The 22,610-nt window shown below is 40.9% G+C and overlaps 1 protein-coding gene and 1 pseudogene across 7 annotated transcripts in view; one reads left to right on the forward strand and one right to left on the reverse strand.

Moving 5' to 3' along the window:
- Positions 1-22,610, forward strand: part of KHDRBS3 (KH RNA binding domain containing, signal transduction associated 3) — a 205,786-nt gene that overhangs the window by 173,608 nt on the left and 9,568 nt on the right. For 5 of the 7 annotated variants that reach the window (XM_009213635.4, XM_009213634.4, XM_009213639.3 and 2 more), the window contains exon 8: positions 20,924-20,982. The exons of the other annotated variants lie outside the window; for them this stretch is intronic. In XM_009213635.4, the coding sequence (XP_009211899.1) occupies positions 20,924-20,982 (59 nt within the window). The remainder of the gene's footprint in view (positions 1-20,923; positions 20,983-22,610) is intronic. 7 annotated transcript variants of the gene reach the window in all.
- LOC103887160 lies at positions 1,982-2,765 on the reverse strand (annotated as a pseudogene).

Raw genomic sequence — 22,610 nt, forward strand, 5'->3', positions numbered from 1 at the left:
TGTTAGCGTTTCTGAGAAATTAATTGAAGTTTGAAATTAACTAACAAGCTACAGTAAAAATACTGAAGCTTGAGTCAAAAGACATGTCCGAATTTGAATCCTGACTGTCATTTATTGTGTGACCTTGAGTGAGCCGCACAGTAAACTTTATGCTTAACTAATAAAGTGAGTAGGCAAATTAATATTCACCTTCCTGAAAGTCAAATAAAATTATGAAGTGCAGAGTACTGAGCAAACAAAAGGAAACTGTTAGCTGTTGGTATTTCTTTAGGGTTATGTCACCTAAGTTCCTTACTTTTTTTTATTTTTATTTTTTTACTCTTGAAGTATAGAATTTTATTTAGAAACTGTTTAAAGTGAAAAAAAAAACCTTGTCAAGAAAGACCAAGTGGAAAATGGGTTCCCAATAAAATGGAATTTTAGGGCAATTAAAGTCTAAAAGGCTGCAAAAGAGAAACAGCACCATTGCCGTTTGAACCATGGCTAGTTACTCGCATTTTTTGGCATTGTTAATCACTGAGTCTGGTTTTCCTCTGAACTCCACACAGCACGCACTACACAACAGTTTTATCATATAACACTTGCTTTCTACACACATTTTTTGGCATTGTTAATCACTGAATCTGGGTTTCCTCTGAACTCCACACAGCACGCACTACACAACAATTTTATCATAGAACACTTGCCTTCTACACACATTTTAGGACAAGCTACCACCAGAAACTAATCAATATAGATACATCAGGGGCTAAACAATCTCAGTAGTGAGTGAGACACATTTTCCAGAATCCTGCAAATGAGGGAGCATTAAGGAATGAAATATTTTAAATATTAATAATTAATTTAGACATGATATTATATTTTCTGCAAAAGAAAATTAACATTTAGCCACACACCAATGCATTTTATCTCCAAAGAAACTAGTGCACTGGCAAAGTATTCAGATTACAGTGGAGAGCTGTGGACAGCAGATACCAAAAATACCCCAGCCTTGCAGATCCCAAGGTAACGATGGCTTTCACTGACCACTCCCTTTGCCAGACGTCCAGAAAGAATTGCAGCATGGTCACCTGCCTGCTTCACTTCCAGCTCTAAGCAGCAAACTTCAGGGAGCCAAAGAGGAGTCCGCAGTGAGCAAGGGGAGCAGAGAAGAGAAACGTGGTCAATGTAAACCTAAAAGACAGTAAAATGGGATACAGTCCCCATTCAAATCCCAGAGATGTGGGGAAGTCCCCAAAAGTAGTTGTTAGATTAAAAATCTGGGCACATTTCACTTCCCCAAAAATGTAATACATAGAAATTTTGGGGATAACTGGAAAAACAGAGAAATACTTAATGAAAACCAAGCTCTTCAACTCAAACATCTCTATGTTGTGGGCTGAAACACATCCTCTGTTATCCAGGAAACAATGCCTCTTGCTTTTTAGCAAGGATGCAATTGACCAATGACACCAAGTGGCTTTACAGGACAACTTTTTAAATATTCATTTTAGACCAAAGCCTAGGCCTATGAGGCTTCAAGCAGCCCTATAAGACCTGTGACAGCAGGTTCCAAAGGTTCCAAGGTCTGGCCCTTCCTTCCCAAACACAGTGTCAAACACAGTATCTCCTGTAATGTTACATTTTATATTTTGAAATATGGAAGCATATTTTAAATACTCTTAAGGCATTTATTTATTACAGCGTTCTCTGATTTCACATTAGCTTAAAAATTCAATTGAGCCTTTCCATTTCTCCACTGAGGTCGCTGCCTCAGCATATTACATAACACCTTCTCCAGTACTCAGTGTGACCCGCATCTGCACGGTGAGCCCCACAGTCAGCCTCTTTGTGTCCGAGGTGAACCAGGTGAACCCTAAGAAGAGGCACTTTCTGCTTGTGAAAAGAAACCAGTGAGTCCTCTAAGGATAATAAAAGGGAGTATTTTATAGTTAAGCACATGAAGTGAAGAATTCAGATGTTGCTCTGCTGGTCCAGGCTGTTAATACTCTTCTTGCTCCTCCTGTGGGCCTCCTTCATCAGATGTCCCTTCATCTGTGACATACGGAATGTCTGCAGTCCTCTGCAATACAGGGTCATTTTCCCCCTCGTTCTCCTGGCAAATCAATTCAATGTTCCATAGCTTTCCAAAATGGAAATCCCTCCCTTTCTCCAAGTCTTCAACAGTAATTTTCAGTACGTTGACTGCTGCACCAACTCAGCTGCCCGTCGTCCCCGTTGCGCGCACCGGGGTTCTTTCACACCACGCCAGGGCCAGCCTTAGGAGCCGCAGCAGTTCACTGTGTTGAGATGGGCCTCTGGGGAGCTGCACTGCTAGGACTGAGAGGTTTCTTGGGTTTATTCAGAGCTGGAGCAATGAGAGAGGAAGCCGCTGCAAATTCTTGACCTTGTCTGGCAGCCACAGGGTCATAGTCTTTTTCCACCATAGTTTGCATCATTAAACTTCTTGAACCGCTGAACAAATTCAAAGTTTTCGTGAAACTTTCCTTTTACTAATTTGTCCACAGGAATTATTTTGTCAACACCCATCCTCTTAAGACCTACTTGTAGTATTTTGAAGTTCTGGATGCACCCATGTTCTAGCTTAGCTTAGAATTTCACTTTCTTCAAGGCAATGGAGCCAGGGAACAGCATGTCCATAAACTAACACTAGGCAGCCCCTGAGCACAACTCTTCAACTGCAGAGGCTAATTGATCCAGACCAGCATGTCATGTCCACTTAGGTTATCACTGGTCACTGACGTTGAGTACACGTTCACTGCCATCTTTGACTCTCGACAGAACCCTGTCCACTGCCCGTACCCAGGTCCGGTTCCAGGTCCTTACTTTTTAGGCAACAATGAATGTTTGCTGAGTAGATTGTATGACCACAAAAGTAAGGACTCTGAGGAAAATTACTCGTTTAAAAAGGACTTCTGCTTTAATATCATTAACAACAACTGTCCTTCATATAGGTATATAACACATGATTTCATTTAAACTTTACAACAGTCTTATGAAAGATTTTTTTTAACTTTTACAGATGAGAAATTGAATGAATTTTAAGCTGACAGAGAGTAAATGCTGAAGCCTAATTTCTGATATATGTTCGTTTGGCTTCAAAGCCTGGTTAACTATTCTATGCCATCTTCTAAAATGATTACAGTAAGATGGAGAAACCTGCTTAAACATGAAAACTCGAGTCTATAAAAGTAAATATGGCATTACACAGACCTCGCACATGGACGGCAGCACATGCTCTGTGAGCTGCACGCCCGGGCATTGCTGAGGCTTCCCGGAATGGTGGACTTGGGTGTGTTGGAGGAGGAAAGAGGCACAGTGGGAACTGAGGCAGTTCTCATAAGGCAAACATTATTCTCCTTGTCTCCTTTTTCTTGGAATCTAATAAAAATTCATAATTTTTTTTTCAATTCTGTAGAACCATCTGCAACCTTTTAAGCAACTTTGTCGTAGGAAGAGTAGCAGGACATTGCTGTTCCTGTTAAAATAAGAAAATAAGGTTAGCTATATCTATATCGGAAAAATACAGGGATACTCACACACCTTATTTCCAAATGCATTGCTCTATTTTTTAGGGCTGGGTTAAACTATGAATTAATCATAAATTCAGCCAAATTAGATGTTTTATTTTTCTCTCATGCAAGGATGTAATCGGCTCCAAGCTCATGTGACAGCTTTCTGTAGTTACTAAGAGTCCAGGCTGCTTCTGCCCTTCTCTTCCACACTCCTTCACCCTGGCTTCTATCCCAAGGCTCTTCTCATTCACAGTGGCTATTATACTTCCAGCTGCCAAGTTGAGGTTCAGTCAGGAAGCAGGGGAAAGAGTGGAAAGCCATGCCTCCTAGGTGAGTTGGTCTTCTGTTAGGAAATTTCCTAGAAGCTTCACTCTGTAAATTTTGCTTCTATCTCTCTGACTGCTTCATCTGCAAAAGGATTGATATGTTATCACTAGTGCCCAATCCCTAGCATTGTAAGGGATCTGTTGGTAAGAAAGAAGGTGAAGATGCATGTTAAACAGGCAACAATAAATGCCTCTTGGTTCTTCTAACATATAAATTAGGGATTTTTCTTTTAGATTTTTCCTTTTACTGAGATATAATGTACATACTGCAAAGAGCATAAATTTTTATTTATCTGAAAAAAAATAGTTCAGTGCACGTTAACATATGTATACACCCACGTAACCATGAGGAGAACTTTTCCGGCACCCCAGAAGTGTCTCTGGCTTTTTCTCTTAGATGTTGGTTATCAGTTATCTTACCTCTCGTCATCTCCTTTTGATTCTGAATTACATGGCTTTTTTTTTTAAAGTACCCAAACATATCTCATATTATTCTGAGAATGTACTGATTGCCAGTTAAATTAGATGGTAGTGAAAAGCAAGTGGTGTTGAAAAAAATCTACACTTGGCTTTTAGAGTAACTAGACTTCTATCCTGATTCCATGCATTTCTAGCCATGTGACTTAGACAGTGTCTAAACTTTATGGCTCTGATTAGCTGCTTTCTTATTACTAACACAGAATGAATGCTGCTGTTCTGCTTAGAATGATTTTTTTCTTCATCTTTGTCTGGCTTTTCTCTTAGTTGTCAGTTGAGGCATTTCTTCTTTCAGGAATCTTCCCATGTCCCCCAAAACTGGTTCAGGTATCCCACGTCCATGTTCCTGCAGAACTCTGGGTTTCTCGGTATCATCGTGTTCCATTTCCCTGTTGACACTTGTCTCACTTGTGCACTAGACTCAACATGGTTTATCACAAAGACCGAATCTTGTTTGCTGCTGCATTCCAAGGCCCAGCACATAGTGAGTGCTCTGTAAATATCTGCCGAACAGATGTTGAATGAAAAAGATGGTCTCTGAACCTCCTAAATTCATACTAAGACTATTTCACAAAACACAGTAGACATGGTGAGAGCTTGTTTTCTTAAATGGCAGAAAAGTGTTGTTTTTAAACCTAAATTTATGAAATAGACGTAACAGCTTTATTGCAACTTTATTTTAAAGATGAAAGATAAATTTTGTAAAATACATGGCTTATAATAGGTATTTCATAAGTGATATCTATTGTTAGTGTGATATTAAATTTTATGTGCATGTCTTTGTGTCTCGTGTGACTGTGAACTCATTGTCTCCACATGCCCATCACCTAGCGTCAGATAGTAGTAGTTGCAATAGGTGCATCTCTAAATCAGTCTTGCCAGAAACTTCCAGGGCACACGCTTCCTTATTGCTTGCTCTGAGTAATCTATCTTCCTGAGTCTTCTTACACAGAAGGTGGTACTCAAGCTTTGTGGAGAATAAAATAAGAGAAAAAGGATTCTGAGTGTCTCATGAGAGATTAAGGTTAAACACAAAGCAAGAACTTTCTGGCAGATCTGTTCGAGGGTATTACTGTGACAGGTTTTTCAGGTTTCATCCCTAGAAGTCTTTGAAAGTGGAGAGATAATCATTTCTCTCAGATGATTAAGACAGTTTAGCCTGAAGGCCAGTAGATGGGCCACATGACCTCTGAAGGTCGATTTCTTCCCTTTGATTCAGCCAAGTACCAGTAAGTTCCTGCACTTTGTAGTGGAGATAAAGTTTAGAAGTATTTCACAGTAGAAAAGGGAAAGGACCAGCTGTAAAAGACAAAGTTCCTGTCTCCAATTCTCTGGCAAAGCTGTATTAGCATTTGAAATCCTTTTATTTGACAAAGTCATTGTTATATCTGAGTTTTTGCAAACTTAATTACAATAGGGTTAAGGATAATAGTCACCATTTATTTTGTACTGACTAAATGGCAGGCCAGTGACTAGTGTTTTGTGTAGGTGAACTCATTTAATTATTACTCATTCATTATCAGCCTGGCTGTAAGACAGCTGCAGCAGACACTTGGTGAGCAGAAAGTATAAGCCAGATTCCTTCATTCATTCCTTCCTTCTATCAGTGTCTTTATTGAGCACCTTTTATGTCTGAAACACTTTAGAAGCTGGAACTCAAAAAATTTAGCTGCCTGCCCAAGCTTACCCTGCTTCTAAGTGGAAGAAGAGGATTCAAAACTCAGAGAGCCTTTAATCCATTCTCTGGGCTCTTAATCATTGCTGCATGCTAGGTCTCCATAATAATAATGGACTTTGTCCATAAAATGCTTTACAAACAATCGTAGTTGATCCTATAGCAGCCAGTGAAATAGCTAGAATGTGAGATGGAGAGGCATTGGATTGAGGTATGAAGAAATACTGAAGTTATCGATTGGGACATCTAGAATACTGTAGGACTGTTAGAACCCACGTTCTATGTCTGAGCTTGAATACTTCACCTGATAGGAAAGCAAATGCTCTAACCCCAGTCTACTCAGTAACTCCTGTCAGGCTTCTGACTGTTTCATGGCAGCAGACTCCACCCAGATGGTAACTTCTGGAAGATTACGGAAAAGGCCAAGACAATGGGCAGAAACACCTCCGGAGGGAAACATTCTGCTGCTGGACCCTGTTAGGAGATGGTTTATGATGGGAGCGAAGAGATGAGAGACAAGCCACCAGCGTTTACAGCGACATGCCTGGGGGCAGGGAGGGAGTAAGGAATGTCTGGTAGGGAGGCTAGAAAACCTCCTGGAAGAGAACCTGGAACAAGTAATTGCCTATGGAGTCCCACCTGAGCTTGATGGAGCATCAGTGCCTGTGCTTTCCTGAGGAAGGAGCCCTTGGGTCTGGAATTCCTGTGGTCTGGGTTTCAGCAGACTGACTCCCTGGGGAGTATCTGGGTAGTGTAATATTGCTGATTTTGATAACATAAAACCTTGGTGTCAGAGAAATTAAGAAGAGCATTGTTGTATTTACACAGACCTTTGTTCTAATCCTGGCTTCACCACTTACCAGCTGTGTGATTTTAAGTAAGTTTCTTAATTTACCAAACCTGCTTTTTTTTTTCTGTTTCGTGAAATGGGGTAATATGTATCTGCAATGTGTTATAAAGTTTAATATATGTATGTATGTATACAGATGTGTTGCTTAACAATAGGGATACATTCTGATAAATGCATCCTTGGGTAATTTCATCATTGGGGGAACATCGAAGAGTGACTTACTACCCAGATGGGATAGCCTAATGCACACCTAGGCTGAATGATGCAGCCTCTTGCTTCTAGGCTACAGACCTCGACAGCATGTCATTGCACGGAATACTGTGGACAGTGGCAATGGTGGTCAGTATTTGTGTATCTAAACCTATCTAAACATAGAAAAGATACAGTAAAAATACGGTATAAAAAAAGATGGTACACCTGTGTAAGGCACTTACCATGAATGGAGCTTGAAGGACTGGAAGTTGCCGTAGGTGAGTCAGTGAGTGGGTGGTGAGTGACTGTGAAGGCCTGGGACATTGCTGTGCACTATTGTAGACTTCATAGACATTGTATGCATAGGCTACGCTGCATGTATTAAGTGTTTTTCGGCCGGGTGCAGTGGCTCACGCCTGTAATCCCAGCACTTTGGGAGGCCAAGGCGGGCGGATTGCCTGAGGTCAGTAGTTCAAGACCAGTCTGGCCAACATGGTGAAACCCCATCTCTACTAAAAATACAAAAAAATTAGCCGAGTGTGGTGGCATGTACCTGTAATCTCAGCTATTCAGGAGGCTGAGGTAGGGGAATTGCTTGAACTGGGGAGGTGGAGGTTGCGGTGAGCCAAGATCACGACACTGCACTCCAGCCTGGGCAACAGAGCGAGACTCCATCTCAAAAAAAAAAGTATTTTTCTTCAATAATAAATTAACAGCTTACTATAACTTTTTTACTTTATAAACTTTAATTTTTTAACTTTTTAACTCTTTCATAACACTTAGCTTAAAACACAAACATATTGTACAACTGTGCAAAAATGTATCCTTATTTCATAAGCTTTTTCTGTTTTTAAACTAATTTTTTTTTAACTTTTTAAACGTTTTTGTTAAAAACTAAGACAGACACACACTACACAGTGTCAGGATCATCTACGTCCTTATCTTCCACCTCCACATCTTGTGCCTCTGGAAGATCTTTAGGGACAGTAACATTCATGAAGCTGTCATCTCCTGGGATAAGAGTACCTTCTGCTGGTTACCTCCTGAAGGACCTGCCCGAGGCTGTTTTACAGATCAAGTAGAGATAACTAAAACAGCCTCAGGCAGGTCCTTCAGGAGGTAACCAGAAGTTATATTTTTTTCTTTTTAATAAGTAGAAGGAATATACTCTAAAGTAATGATAAAAAGTGTAATATGGTAAATAGAAAACCACTGGCATAGTCCTTTAATTTTATTTTCAAGTATGATGCACCGTACATAATTGTATGTGCTAGACTTTTATATGACTGGCAGCACAATAGATTTGTTTACACCACTGTCACCAACACAAGTAATGCATTGCATTATGATGCTACCACGCTACAGCGATAGAAATATTTCAGCTCCATTATAATCTGAAGGGACTGCCCTGGTATATATGGTCTGGCATTGACTGAAACATCATTATGCGGTGCTTGATTGTTTATGTATACACATGCGCACACACTTCTCTACAAAACCCAGTGCCAAAGTGTGAAAGAGTTGTCTCAACTCGCTGTCTTCGCTTGATCTTCTTTCACTTTCTCTTGAACTTGATCTTTTGGTCCCCACCCTGCTACTGAAACAACTCTGTTCAGATCCTCAGTGACCTCCTCTGAGCACCTTTGCCACACTTGATGAGGGATCCGTCCTTCCTTCTAAAGAGTCTTAGGCCCTCACCATCTCGGAGCCTCTGGGCTCCTCTCTCTCTGGCTGGGTATTCTCCATCTCTTGCTAGACCCTCCTGTTCTTGCCGTCTGCATTCTGGAGTCAAGGGCACTCACTCCTTTGACCTCTTCTCCATTCGCTCTCTTCTCAGTGGTCTCACTGTCTCATGGTTTTAACCACCAAGAGCAATGATGATGACTCCCAGATTTATGTCTGCAAGTCAGACCTGTCTTCTGATCCCTGGATTCTCTTTCCAGCAGCCTCCTCTCCAGAGGGGGGTCTCTCAAACCTAATGTGTCCCAAATCAAACTCCTGATCTCTCCATGCCCTGAAAGCTGTTGCTGCTATCCTCTTCCCTTTCTCTGTAAATAACAATTCTGGTTTTTTCTTGGAACCAAGAAAAATTTCCCATTTCACTCAACCAGGATTTTAAACACACACACATAAGAAATGAAAGCCTCTCAGTGACCTGCATGACCCTACATGGTCCACCTGCCTTCTTACTGATTCTGTGGCCCTGTCTCTCCCTTGTCCTCTCTGCTCCATGTGCACTGCCTTCCTTTCTAGCCCTCAGCTGTACCAAGAATATATCCCCTGAAGGACTTTGACATTTAATAGTCCCTCTGCCCACAGTACTGTGCCCCCAGATAATATCTGCATATCTCCTCCAATTCCTTCAAATCTCAGCTCAGAGGATACCTTATTAGAGAGAGTTCTCTGACTACACCATAAAATAACAGTCTTAGTTCAGTTCTTCCAATCTTTTAGCTGCTCTTCTTACTCTAAGTAGCACATATGATCATGCGACATATTATTTATACATATATATAAATGGTTTGTTGTCTGTCTTTCCCACTAAAGACAGCTCCATGAAAGTAATGCATTTGTGTTGTTTCTTAAATGTTTTAAATAACTTGAATCCATGCATGAATGAATCAATGCATGCATGATATGATTGTCTCGTATTGTTTGATTTCATGCGTGGCTACTGCCGAAGTTGGTAAGTGGCAGAACCAGGACTCGGCCTGGTCTCACTGGAGCAGTTGCTGTCTCTCCTGCACGGTGAGGTGTTCATGCCCTCACCTCCCACTGGGTGGTACAGAGATACTTAACAACAAGGCTGTACTGCTGTGCACCCCAGTTTGCCTACAAATGCAAGGGTAAAATGGATAACTTTCTTCTAGAGCAATGGCAAGACTTAATAAGTCAGGTGAGTCCACTTTCCTTGTAGAATGTATAGAAATATCAGCTCATTTTAATGCCACAATAAAGTTCAGATTTTAATAGTCTCTGTTTTACAAAATAGATCCTCTGTTTTACGAAGTACTATTAAATATTTAAATAAAACCAGTTTCATTGTTTTTTAAATTACTAATTTATAAGAGGAAAGGATCTGTTTTCTCAGCTATCATTTTAAAATTCTGTTTTGTCCCTGGGGGATAAATTTTCAGTTGTGATTTTTTTAAAGATTTTATTTTTACCACAGTCCTAGATTCACAGCAAAATTGAGAGGAAGGCAAGATTTCCCATAGACACCCTGCCTCTACACTTGCACAGCCTCCCTATTATCCACATCTACCACCAAAGTGGTATGTTTGTTACAATCAGTGAACCTACATTGACACATGATCATCACCCAAAGTCCTTAGTTGACATTAGGGTTCACTGTTGGTGTTGTAGATTCTCTGGGTTAACACAAATGTATAATGTCATGTGTCCACCATTAGAGTTTCACACAGAGTACTTTCACTGCCCTGGACATCCTCTGTGCTCTGCCCAGTCATTCCTCCCTCCCCTCAACCCCTGTCAGTTGCTGACTCAGTTACATGTGTATACACTTGATATCAACCCATTTCTTAAAATAGGACTCTATTGTAAACTGGGGTTTTTTGTTAACTTTTAATTAAATGGGGAGCAGGAATGATTCCTCAAATTATTTTAAGTCCTACTTCCCACTGTTTTTCCCAAATCACATTTTATAGCTTGAGAAATGTGGTGAAATTATTTTTTAAGTTTGCCCTTGTTTTCCCTCCCCTGTCAGCACTGTGATGGATGTTCTCCTGAGCAGTGAAATGTCTAACAGTCAGGTTCACAGTATCAACTCTGAAAGCTCTATAATTTAGAAAGCCAGACCTTCAATTTTTGTAAGCTGATAGGATTGCTGAGCCTTTCTCTTAGAGAGGGATTATCTGATTAAACTATAAATTTGGTTTGGCATTTTCAATGGAAAATTATTTAAATATTCCAATTATTGGTAAGTGAATGTGATTTTTAATTCCTAAAGAACATTATTTATTTGAAACTTGTTTGTTTCTCTTACATGCTTGGCACTAGTAGATAAAACATGCTAGTTAGGGAACTGAAGCTATTCCCATGTTAAAACTGTTTGTAAGGATTTGAGGGTGATCTCTATATTTGCATTGCTGATGTGACATCCTAGTTCCTCTGACTTTTTGCTGTCTACCCCAGAAGACAGAGCTTTGTAGTCATGGTATTATGTGAGATCTGAGACTAAGCATTTGTGACATTGGGCTTTGTCCTCTGGCTAACTAGTTAGTGAATACTTCTTCCTTCATTACTGCTGGACAAGGAGACAGTTTTCCAGATAAAAGAATCATTCTTCAGGCAAGCGTAATGCTCACTCTGCCGGCCTCCTAAAATTTACTAAAGCCATGTGTCCTAGGCCAGTGGTTCTGAAAGTTTTTGATCTCACCATCCCTGTATACTTCATGCTCTTAAAAACTAGTGAAGTACATTGGTGTGGTGTGGGGAAAAAAATTACTGAGAGCCACAACATGCTTTAGTGTATGTGGTTTATATATATTAATATTTATTACATTAGAAATTAAAACAGAAACATTTAAAAATATTTATCAGTCATTAAATGTGACAGCCCATTGCTCGTAAATATAATCTGTTTTTATGAAATATCTCTATTTCCTTAAAAAAATGGAAAAAATTGTGGCTTCTCATTTATGCTTCTGCATTCCTTCTGATGTGGTATGTTGTTGTGATTGAAGTAGTTGGAACAACAGATATGTAGCTGGAAAGGGGAAAGTAGCCTTTTCAAATAATAGTCGCTATTCTTCTTTGATAGTACATCAAAACTTGGCAGGTAGTAGTGTTTGTTTGTTTGTTTGTTTGCTTGTTTGTGTGTTTTTGAGACGGAGTCTCGCTCATTGCCTAGGCTGGAGTGCAATGGCATGACCTCGGCTCACTGCAACCTCTGCCTCCCGGGTTCAAGTGATTCTCTTGCCTCAGCCTCCTGAGTAGCTGGGATTACAGGCATGCACCACCATGCCTGGCTAATTTTGTATTTTTAGTAGAGATGGGGCTTCACCACGTTAGCCAGACTGGTCTCCAACTCCCAACCTCAGGTGATCCACCTGCCTCAGTCTCCCAAAATGCTGGGATTACAGGCGTGAGCCACCGTGCCCAGCCCAGCAGTAGTTTCTTAAAGAATAGTTGTAATGTAGACTGTAAAACCATACCAGTAATCTTTTCATACTCTGTTACATTAAAATATCTTGGTCTCCATACACTTGATGGGTTTTTTGGCATCATGCATGGATCATTTGAAAAATGTCACTTCGCTAAGTTATGCGTATCTTCACAGTGCTGTGATACATTTCATTAGGCAATATCAAAACAGTCATATTATCACCACTGATCTCACAGAGATAAGTATTGACTTTGCCATCAGTTTACAGTAGCAAATACTGGTTTTCCAAAATTGCAGTTTCTACTGGAAAGCTCAAATTCTGTCATTGGTAACCAAAACTGTCGGTTGTTTTCCTTAAGGTGACAGTTGAAAATGTGAACCAAATACCCAAGTCTGAGTAAGCCTAGTTCATTGCTGTGAGTTATTTCAGGTAACAATGATGTTTATGGAAAAGGCAGCTAGTTGACCTCACAATGTAAGGAATGGCCTCAGGTGCTTTTCCTTGAGATCACCCTTATACTTCAGTGTGCCCCAGAATTGCTTTCAAGAGCACTTTTCCCATCATCATACAGAAGTTAAGATGTGTCTTTAATAGTTGAGATTTAATAAAATTAGTAAAGGTTTACTTCATCAAGGACATTCTTAAGTGAAAATGCCTTAAAGAAAAAGAATTATCATGCAGCTTGGTGCCACTGCCTTGACTTTTGGTCAATCACCAACAATTTTACCCATCACGTAAAAGTTCGGTACAGTGAAAAAGACAAGTAACATCTTAGTGTTATTCTGAAAACATTTTGACTTGATGAAACCCTGAAAGAGTTCATAGGTCACACTGTAGAAACCACTCCCCTAGGCTGTTTTGAAAAGTAAGATGCAGTAATGCTGTGGGAGAGGTGGACTTATGATGGATCCAGCAGCAAGAGAAGAATAAAGCAAACTGTCTGAAACATTTGACACCTCATGCAGCCTTCCCATCAAGGGACTGTCCTCACATTGTAAGCCCCTTGAGGGCAGAAATAGCATCATTGCCTCTAGTCCCATGGACAGCAGTCTGTGCATGCCAGGGACGCCCCCACAGATGGGCTGAGCTTTTGCCTCACTCATCAGAACTGGCCCCGTCTGGCCTCAGAATTCTCAGGGTAAGAGGGACAGGCTAACAGTAATGTATTTACTCTGAACACATTGAAGAAAACAAGACGAGAATGAAGTTACTGCTGTCTCTTTTCCCAGATTAAATGACAGTAGCCATAGCAGTGGCATTGCCCCAGTGGGAGCACTAGGGAACAAAGACCAAGGAAAAGCCAAAATTCAGCAAAGTTGTAGTCAGGTGACTGGACTTTGGCTGTAACTCCTTTTTTCACCCAACTTGCACAACCTAATTCTGGAACATATTATTCAATACCTTCCTGGGGAAATATTGTTAAATGTTATAAAAGAACTATTGGATAAATAAGGCTCTTATTGAAAGCAGACTGGAAATTTTTTAGTCATTTATCTTAAAAGAATTTAAAATCTTCAGTTATGTATGATAATGTGAAAACAAGAGTAGTCCCGAATTTTATTTTAAATATTACTTTTCATTTATTTTGCTTTATTTATAAAAATTCCTAATGGTTAGTAGAAGAATTAAAGTCTCCTTCTAAATAGAAAGGAAATACTAAACTAGGTCAGTCTAGAGCAATTACCTGGATTATGCATGACTCTTTCTATTTTTCCTATCTCATAATAAGCATTTAGTAGGTGTTAGCTAAAGTCTTAAATTTTATCATAACAATTACAGATACAATTTTCCTTAAAGGAATGGGGCAAAATAATCAAGAAAACTTTTTGCATTAAATTTAAATAGTGCAGAACTTAGTAATGTGACTTCCGAAGGAATTTACTACCCCTTCGCCCACTCCCCCCAGATTGTCACAGACATGACAACAAAATATTATTATTACAGATGAGTCATTGAGACATGGACAAAGTTTGCAGTCCCAGTGTTTGTATGAGTCATTCATGGATCTCTTTTGGAATGTTGCTACGTGCTAGGTGTTAGCACTGTCCAGAACAAATATGAATGAGGTGTCATTCCTGTCTTCTGTCTCAGTTTTCTTTCCTGTAAAATTAAATAATATGTCTACCTCAAATAATATGTTTTGAGAATTAAAAGATTATCTAAGTGCATTGTAAACTAAAAAGGACTTTTAAAAAACAGTAGATTGAATCAAGAAGATGGACTAAGTGCCTATACCTGATCCACCCACCCCTCCTTTTTAAAATCCCATGAAGTGACAGAAACAAGTTTTGAAAGATTCCTGAGAAAGAGGAAGTAGATGAAACCAAACCTCTGAAAAAAACACAATCGGACGAAACCCCATTCGAGAGAAGGGTGCTGGAATGGTAGAGTGGCTTAGGGAAGATTTAACCAAACCACACCAATGGCTATAAAGGATAGAAAGAGGCTCAGAGTTTTCTCATAACTGATTGAAGAGCTGCCTGTGAAACAGCAAGGCTGGTCTGCTCTGCCTCCAACTCATTGGTTCTGAGTGCAGGGTAATGGTGTTGGATCCCCGAGTAAAGCTGTAACAATGTGAGGCCAAACCTCGGGTAGTCCCACCCTCTGGAGGACCCAGGAGCCCCCAGAGACAAAGCATACGTTACTGGCACATCCCACCCAATAGTATATTGTGTCCTTCTCCATAGCCACCAGAAGAAGCCTATTTTAAATAAGGGGTAGCTTTTACAGACAAGCAAACTGAGAACCTCAAAAGCAAAAACTAACACATATCTAAAATTTACAAAGCATTTAAGAAACGTCATATTTAACAAACTGGAAAACTAACACCTTGAGTAAACAGCTCACAGAATAGAAGATGATTATAAAATAAGTGACTAAATCTTAGATGGATAGGAAGACATAGCGTTCAGTTATAGAGTTGGGAATTTAGAAGTTAGTAGATGGCTTGCCGGGTGCCGTGGCTCACGCCTGTAATCCCAGCACTTTGGGAGGCCCAGGCAGGCACATCACGAGGTCAGGAGATCAAGACCATCCTGGCCAACATGGTGAAACCCCTGTCTCTACTAAAAATACAAAAATTAGCTGGGCATGGTGGCACGCGCCTGTAGTCCCAGCTACTTGGACGGCTGAGGCAGGAGAATCGCTTGAACCCGGGAGGCAGAGGTTGCAGTGAGCCAAGAGCGCGCCACTGCACTCCAGCCTGGAACAGAGTGAGAGAGCGAGACTCCGTCTCGAAGAAAAAAAAAGAAGCAGCAGCAGCTAGTGAGGTAGGAAGCAAACCAGGAAGTATAACATCCTGGGAGCAAACTGAAGAAAGTTTATCAAGGAAGAGGTGTAGTGATCGGCTGTGTCAGATAGTTACCGATCGGTCACATAACGTGTGGATGAGCACTGACCATTGAATTTAGCAACTTGAAGTTCAATGGTTAACTTGATAAGGGATAAAAAGTTTAAGAGGAAAAATGGTGATGATTGCAATGAAGTTGAAAGGCTAACTGGTATAATCCTAGAAACTGAAAGAGAGGAAATCATAGAGAGTGGGATATATGAAGTTGAAGACTGAAGTGATTGCTAATGGCAAGATCCTAGAGTGCAACGTGGAGGGGATGGCTAAAGGAGGCCGGGTCAGTGGACAAGAGGAGCCAGAAAGTTGAGAGGCCTTCATGTTTGAAGGATCATCTTCCCATATGCTGACATCACCAGGACTCAGGACAGTGATGCTGTTTAGAGATTGAAAGCTGGGTGTTTGTTCAGAGGAGTGAAGCAGGATGGTCTGGAAATGGCAGAGGTGTCTGTACCTTAGGGGCGGGAGGGGTTAGCCAAAAAAAGGAAAAATACTCTCCTTTCCTCTAGGCCCATTGTATTCAGCCATTTTTGCAGTTGCTGTGAAGAAGTGCCTGAGGCTGGGTAATTTGTAATGAAAAGAGGTTTAATTGGCTTACAGTTCTGCAGGCAGTACAGGGCCTCAGGGAGCTGTTACTCATGGCAGAAGGCCAAGTGAGAGTGGGAGCAGAGAAAGAAGGGGGTGGCGCCACAGGCTTTTCAACAACCACATCTTGTGAACTGAGCAAGAACTCACTTACCACCAAGGGGATGGTGCTAAACCATTCATGAGGGGTCTGCCCCCATGATCCAGTCACCTCCCACCAAGCCCCACCTCCAACACCCTCCAACACGGGGGATTACATTTCCACATGAGATTTGCAGGGGCACAAACATCAAACCACATCACCCAGTGACATCTCCACTGTGGGAGTTAAAGAAAAAAGTGGAGAGGGTTGCTGGGGAAGAATTGTCATTAGAGGTAAATCAAGTTTTCATTGAGCAAGAAACTTTCAAAGAAGAGATCGAGACTATATAAGGGATTTTTGCTAGTGATGGCCTAATGTGTTTCTTGCCCATTCTCATATTTGGCCTAATGTGTTTTCTTGCCTGTTATCAATGTTAAAAGTTGTATCCATAAATGAAGAGATTTTTAGTGTTTTTCTCCTTTGCCATATGTTGGGTTTTTAGTTTATCCTTGGGAAATAGGATACGTCTTTGGTTAATAGACATTTGAGGTAGACGAAATGAAATGCTGCGAAAGCAATTCATACGGAACTGACAGGTATGAGAATGGGACCCAGCTGCTCCCAGCTCCTCGGCTTGATGACAGTCTTGCAATAAATAATCAGAAACTGGGTGAAATGATAGCAAATGTCAGTTTTAAAGTTTTCACTTGTCAAAACTAAGATTGTCTTATCACCAAACCATTGCTGGACCTAATCATGCTACCTTTTACCTTCCGTGCACTGAAAAACATTCTCTACCCTCATTTTTATTATGCTGAACTATGTTATAGCACTTCACAGTAAATTTCCAGTCTATGGTTATGTTCATTACTGCTCACTTCATTTAATAAAGGAGGTTTAGTTTGGTCAGAAAGGAGTTGTTAACCCTTCTCTTTATTAGTCGCAGGACCTGTCATTTACAGTTCCAAGTTAAACAATTGGAAACTGTCTCAGTCAAGGAAATCCCTTTCTGTGTTATGGTGAGGTTACTCATTTATCTGTGCAACAGAGATAAAATTCTCAAGAACATCAAGGTTGTATTTGTCTAAGGAGCCATTACGATCTAACTTCTGACCCTTGGAAAAAAGACTGAGGTTCATTTAATTTAGTGCTGAGTTTCCAAGAAGCATTTGCCAATTTATTTTCAACAAAATGAGAAATTATGTTGACTACGGTGGGGCGAGATGCTGTGAAAGAGCCATGGAGGATGTCAGAGCTGCCAGGAGACCTGAGCAGCGTCTAGACCAGCCCCTGATTTGGCAGATGCACAGGAAGACCCCCACATGGAAGCCGCCCTCCCAGGGTGGCACCGCGGGTGGAGGCCCAGGCCTGGACTGACAGCTGACAGACATTTTTGTCAACAGCTTTAATTGAGTCTCAATTTCAGTTCTCAAGACAAGAGAAATATTCTGCTAATACTTTAATAGCATTCTCATATTTAAAGCTATCATAAGTTAAGCAGGAAAGCAGTGTTTTTTTCTTTTGTTGTTAGTTTCTGCTGGTTTATTATCTTTTTGAATATAAAAATTGATCTGTTCTTTTTTCAGTTAGTCCTCCTCTTCTCACCATAACTGTGTATTATTCTGTGAGGGAAAATTGGGACTACAGAAAGGAAACCAGAGAGAGACTAAGGCAGTCCCAGATCACTATGATCATGTGGCAGCATGTTTCATGTGGGCCCGGCTTCTGTTTCTGAGCACGAGGAAGGATCATTAAAGCCCGAGGGAGGGCAAACAAGAGAAATTCTGGAAGAGCAAAAGGCCAAGCCAAAGTGGGAACCAATCCGATAAGGTGGCCACCCGTGGTGAGCAAAAGCCACCTGTAGCATTTGTGTTCAGCACATGGCAGTGGTGGTGTTCGGAGCTTTGAGTGTAGGTGCTGCCACTTACAAGTTATGTGACCCTGGGCAGATGGCTCAGCTTGGGCCTCAGCTGCCTCGTCTGTAAAAGCATAGAGTTTTTTTAGATTAGGTGAGCTTGTGCGCGTGAGAAGTTGTCAGTTGGGCGGTGGTGTGGCTCGCAATAGCTGCATTCCTCTCACACTCCTTTTCCTTCTAAATTGTTTTAGGAATGCCAGCCCTCAATTTGAAGACCATGTTTTAAAACTCTATAGCTACATGTACCTCTGTGGAAAAATTGCACATTGCTAGTTGGTATATTAGGTCAGCTATAGTAGGGACTATTCTGTAATGTGTTAAGCCAGCGGAGCTTAACACAGCACATTTCAGATAACTTATTTTATACAGAGAGCTCAAATCAACCACCATGTTACACTGCATTTAATTAACTTGTAAGGGTATGATTAAGCTAGGATAACAAAGTGGGGCCTATGTTCTACGTGTAGAAGAAGTATTTTATCCTAAGGAATATTCTGGTCCAGGCATTTGTCTTTTATTTATTTATTTATTTTTCTGTGATGGAGTTTCGTTCTGTCGCCAGGCTGGAGTGCAGTGGCATGATCTCAGCTCACTGCAACCTCCGCCTCCTGGGTTCAAGCGATTCCCCTGCCTCAGCATCCTGAGTAGCTGGGACTACAGGTGCCACCATGTCCAGCTAATTTTTATATATATATATATAGAGAGAGAGAGAGAGAGATTATATAATATATATATATATATATTTAGTAGAGACGGGGTTTCACCATGTTGGCCAGGATGGTCTCTATCTTCTGACTTCAGCCTGCCAAAGTGCTAGGATTACAGGCGTGAGCCACCGCACCCAGCCCGGCGCAGGCATTTTTCATCAATACTTACTATACTTGTTTGAACTGCTTGTAGACACCTACATTTTTCAACCTGTTTCCTGCCTCTGCTTTGCATATACTGTTTCTTCTGCCTGGAAGACCTTTGCTGTCATTGCCTCTGTCCATTCCTTCTCCACCTGTCTTCACCTTCACCCTCCTGTTCCTTCAGAACACGGTGCAAGCACTGCATGCTCCAAGAAGCCATTCGTGACACACTGGAGTGATGGAGGTGCCCTTTCTCCATATACCCACTTAACATATGTAATGTGAGGGTCTCCTCCAGGCCAGAAGGGTGAGAACCAGGACATGCTGTCGTGGGAAACCAACCTCACTCAGGGAGACTAGCAGGGTTCTCTTTGGAAGTGGCATTTAGGTTAAGGGCTTGAGTTGGAAGTAGCCTGGAGGAGAGGAGAGAAGGGCCTTCTAAGGGCAGAAGGAGTAGCAAATGTAAAAACTTATGCTCATATTTTGAGATAAAAAGGAACATAGCTCCATTGCTTACACTTTTCTCATAGGAATGGCCATGCTGCGCTGTAGTCATTGAATGTGATGATTAGTCTCTGGTGTCATTTTCCTGAGAAGGAAGACGTTGGGAAAAAGTCCGTGTGGGTGTGACCACAAGTCTGGCCTCTGTAGGCAAAGAGATTCAGCTATACCATTCTCCATGCAATTTAGGCTGACTTCTTAGCTCTTCTGGTCTGCGGTGTCCTTATCTGTCAAATGGGTATGGCAGTTTTACTCTCTGAGGCTGGGGGTGATGTGGGATCGCAGCGACTGGTGTTCAGTCGGCATTCACAGCATGCATCTGTGCTCCTCAGACTGTGACTTCCTGAGGTGTTAAACAGCTGCGCTGGATCGTTTTCCATTTTGATTAGAAACCTCTTTATTGTATGAAATTGGGAGAATGGGGATGTTTCTTTTCATGACAGTCTAAGATAACAAATTCAGGATGGTTGTTTCCCTACAAAATTAAGTCAAGTGGGAAAGAGGAAAGCCTGAGAGGGTCCGTGGAAACTCTTTCTCAGATACACAGAATGGTTATGGCTTAGTAATCTAGACTTTTCACAAGTCTGTTCCTGTAAAAAATTATTCCTAGTTCAAGTATATTGTATATCTGTAGGCTGTTTTGCATCATCTGCAAAATGGCAGTGGTAACTCTTCTCTCTTGCTGTCAGTGATGGCCCCTTGCTCGTGCTCTCTCAAGGATGTTGTACATTGGAACATGAATTTGCCTGTACTTTGGAAAGATCCTTGGCTTCGTGTAACCAGACTTGTGACAAGGTTGCAGAGATCCATTTCTCTGCTCTCCTGTCCCATGTGGCCATGGCTGCTGAGCCACCTTTCCTTTTCCTGGCAGTTTCTGGATGGTGATGCAGCAGTGCCGATGAAAGAAAACATTTCATCTGGGCATTTGTTTTTAATGTGTTAAAAGGTACAGCACCCACAATTCATGCAGCACCAAGTTCTCTGGTAGATGAGGGTGTAAGAAGCAATAAAGTCTTTGCCTTCTGTAAACATCCCATCTATTGGAAAGGAAGTGTTTACCTCCTCCCCCACTCCCACGGTGCCTTGCACAGGCCCAGCCCTAGCTCTTGGCACACTGGGCTAGAATTGTCCAAACACATCCTCCCTCTCTGCAGACTCCCAGTCTTCCCAGGTCAGGTCCTGTCTTTGTATTCCCTTGTGTACTTTTAAGCACTTACCGTGTGTTGGGTGGCCAATTGTTGTGGTTAAAATGTCAAAACATATTTATTATGTATTAAAATTAGGGAGCTAGACAAGGGGCCTTTGATAATCCTAAAGTTAACACTTCCGCTTTAGAACTTTGTGATCTCGGTGGGACTTCCTTTGAATGTTCAGTCCTGCCCTTCATTAGTTGTCTTTAAGTTTTACAGTACTTTATTGAATACTGTTGAAACTCACAGCCAGATGATTTTGTCCTTTGTTTTGTTTTGTTCACTACAGTGGTGCTGATTACTATGATTACGGACATGGACTCAGTGAGGAGACTTACGATTCCTATGGTGAGTGACTGGCCAGAGCATGTGAAGAGAGGGAGGAGAGATGGCCATAGAAAGACCTTAAAGATCTTAATGGGAAGAGAGATTTATAAGGACATTTGGACTCTGAAACAGCAGCTTCCTGTCAATTCGTTTGTGCATATCTAGCTATTTTTAGAGGCCCCTTTATTATTTAAATATTTAAAGAGGACTAAAGACTTGCCAAAGATTGCATGAATCCAGATTCTGAACTTCAATTTTATGTTTGGGTTGATTGTCGTGTGCTGATTTTCTCACAGAGTAGTTTTTCAAACTGCAGACACTTGATAGCTGGGTCTTTGTGAAGTGTCTTTGTTTCTTGACAGCGAAGGGAAATGAAGCAATTGAGACTACAGCTCTGAAGTGATTCTCCCACCTTCATCTTTATATTTTAATTCATTTCCAATCTCAAACCCTCTGAAAAAGATTACACTGGGAGTCATTTCATAAAGGTTACAAAAGCACTGAACCAAGGAGGAGATACAGGGTCTGTAAGCTTCACAGGACGGCAGCTAAACCCCTCTTAATTCAGTGGAGCTGGTAGAGATGCCGGGGACTTCATGTCCAAAGTCTCACTATGCAGAAGGATGACAGGTTTAATTAAAAGAATTGGCGGCAGCAACATAGCAGTAGTAAGAAGAGCCTTTGCCGCAGGGCAAGGAGATCAGAGAACGTGAAGCTTCAATCAGTTGCAAAGCTCTGATGAATCCCTGGTACCTGGTGCAAGTGTATCAGGATTGTGGTTAAAGGATGTTAGGACATTTCTCTTAACAGAACTGAAAATCCATTTTCCGGTGTTAAACCTTTTGAAGTGCATTTTGTTGTATCACCTGCCCGAAGTGGTGATGATTGCACCTTGGATTTGTTTTTTGTTGTTGTTGTTGGTTTTTTTTTGGTTATCCATAACAAACACTTAAGAGAAATATGTTGGTTTGCTGAATGCAGCTACTTAAATTGATGCAAGTTAGCTTGAGGGAATGACATTGATTACATGTTTTGTATCAAAAGAAGAGGTCATTTTAAGCATTTTTCCTTCACAGCTTTTTAAATTGGTCTCTGTGGACACATGGCTTTTAAATTGCTGTATGTTGCAGCAGGGATGTTAACTGTTTGATGTCAAAGACTTATAGATAACTCATTAAAAGTAATCTTCAGGCTGAACAGGTGTTTAATTTCAGGAGATAAAGGTGATAGAATGTCCTTGGTTATTAATACCATTGTCCAGTACGGATTTAGCATTATGATGAATGAAATCTCACATTATGTCGTTAAATTTATTTCATATTCGTAAAGTGTTATTGAGAAGTGAAGTTCAACCCAATGCAACTTTCCTTCAGTCTTTCGGTGAAAGCGCCTATGAAAAGTGAGATCATGTTTCCCTTTCTCAGTCTGCCCCTTCCCATTTTGCTCTCCAGTTTTCTTCTCCTTTGTCTTCACAGATGTTCATCTATGTTTTTTCTTTGTTTTTACTGTTCGAAAACATCTAAGTGATCCTTTTCCTGTTCTCTTTTTCACTCATAAATGTCCAGATGTTTAGCAAAAGGCAATTCTCTTTGCTACTTGAACTTGTAAACTGTTATTAAATCAGTAACCGAAAGGAAAGTCCTTGCAAA

This window comes from Papio anubis, chromosome 8, assembly GCF_008728515.1.
Source record: "Papio anubis isolate 15944 chromosome 8, Panubis1.0, whole genome shotgun sequence".
NCBI classification, from domain to species: domain Eukaryota; kingdom Metazoa; phylum Chordata; class Mammalia; order Primates; family Cercopithecidae; genus Papio; species Papio anubis.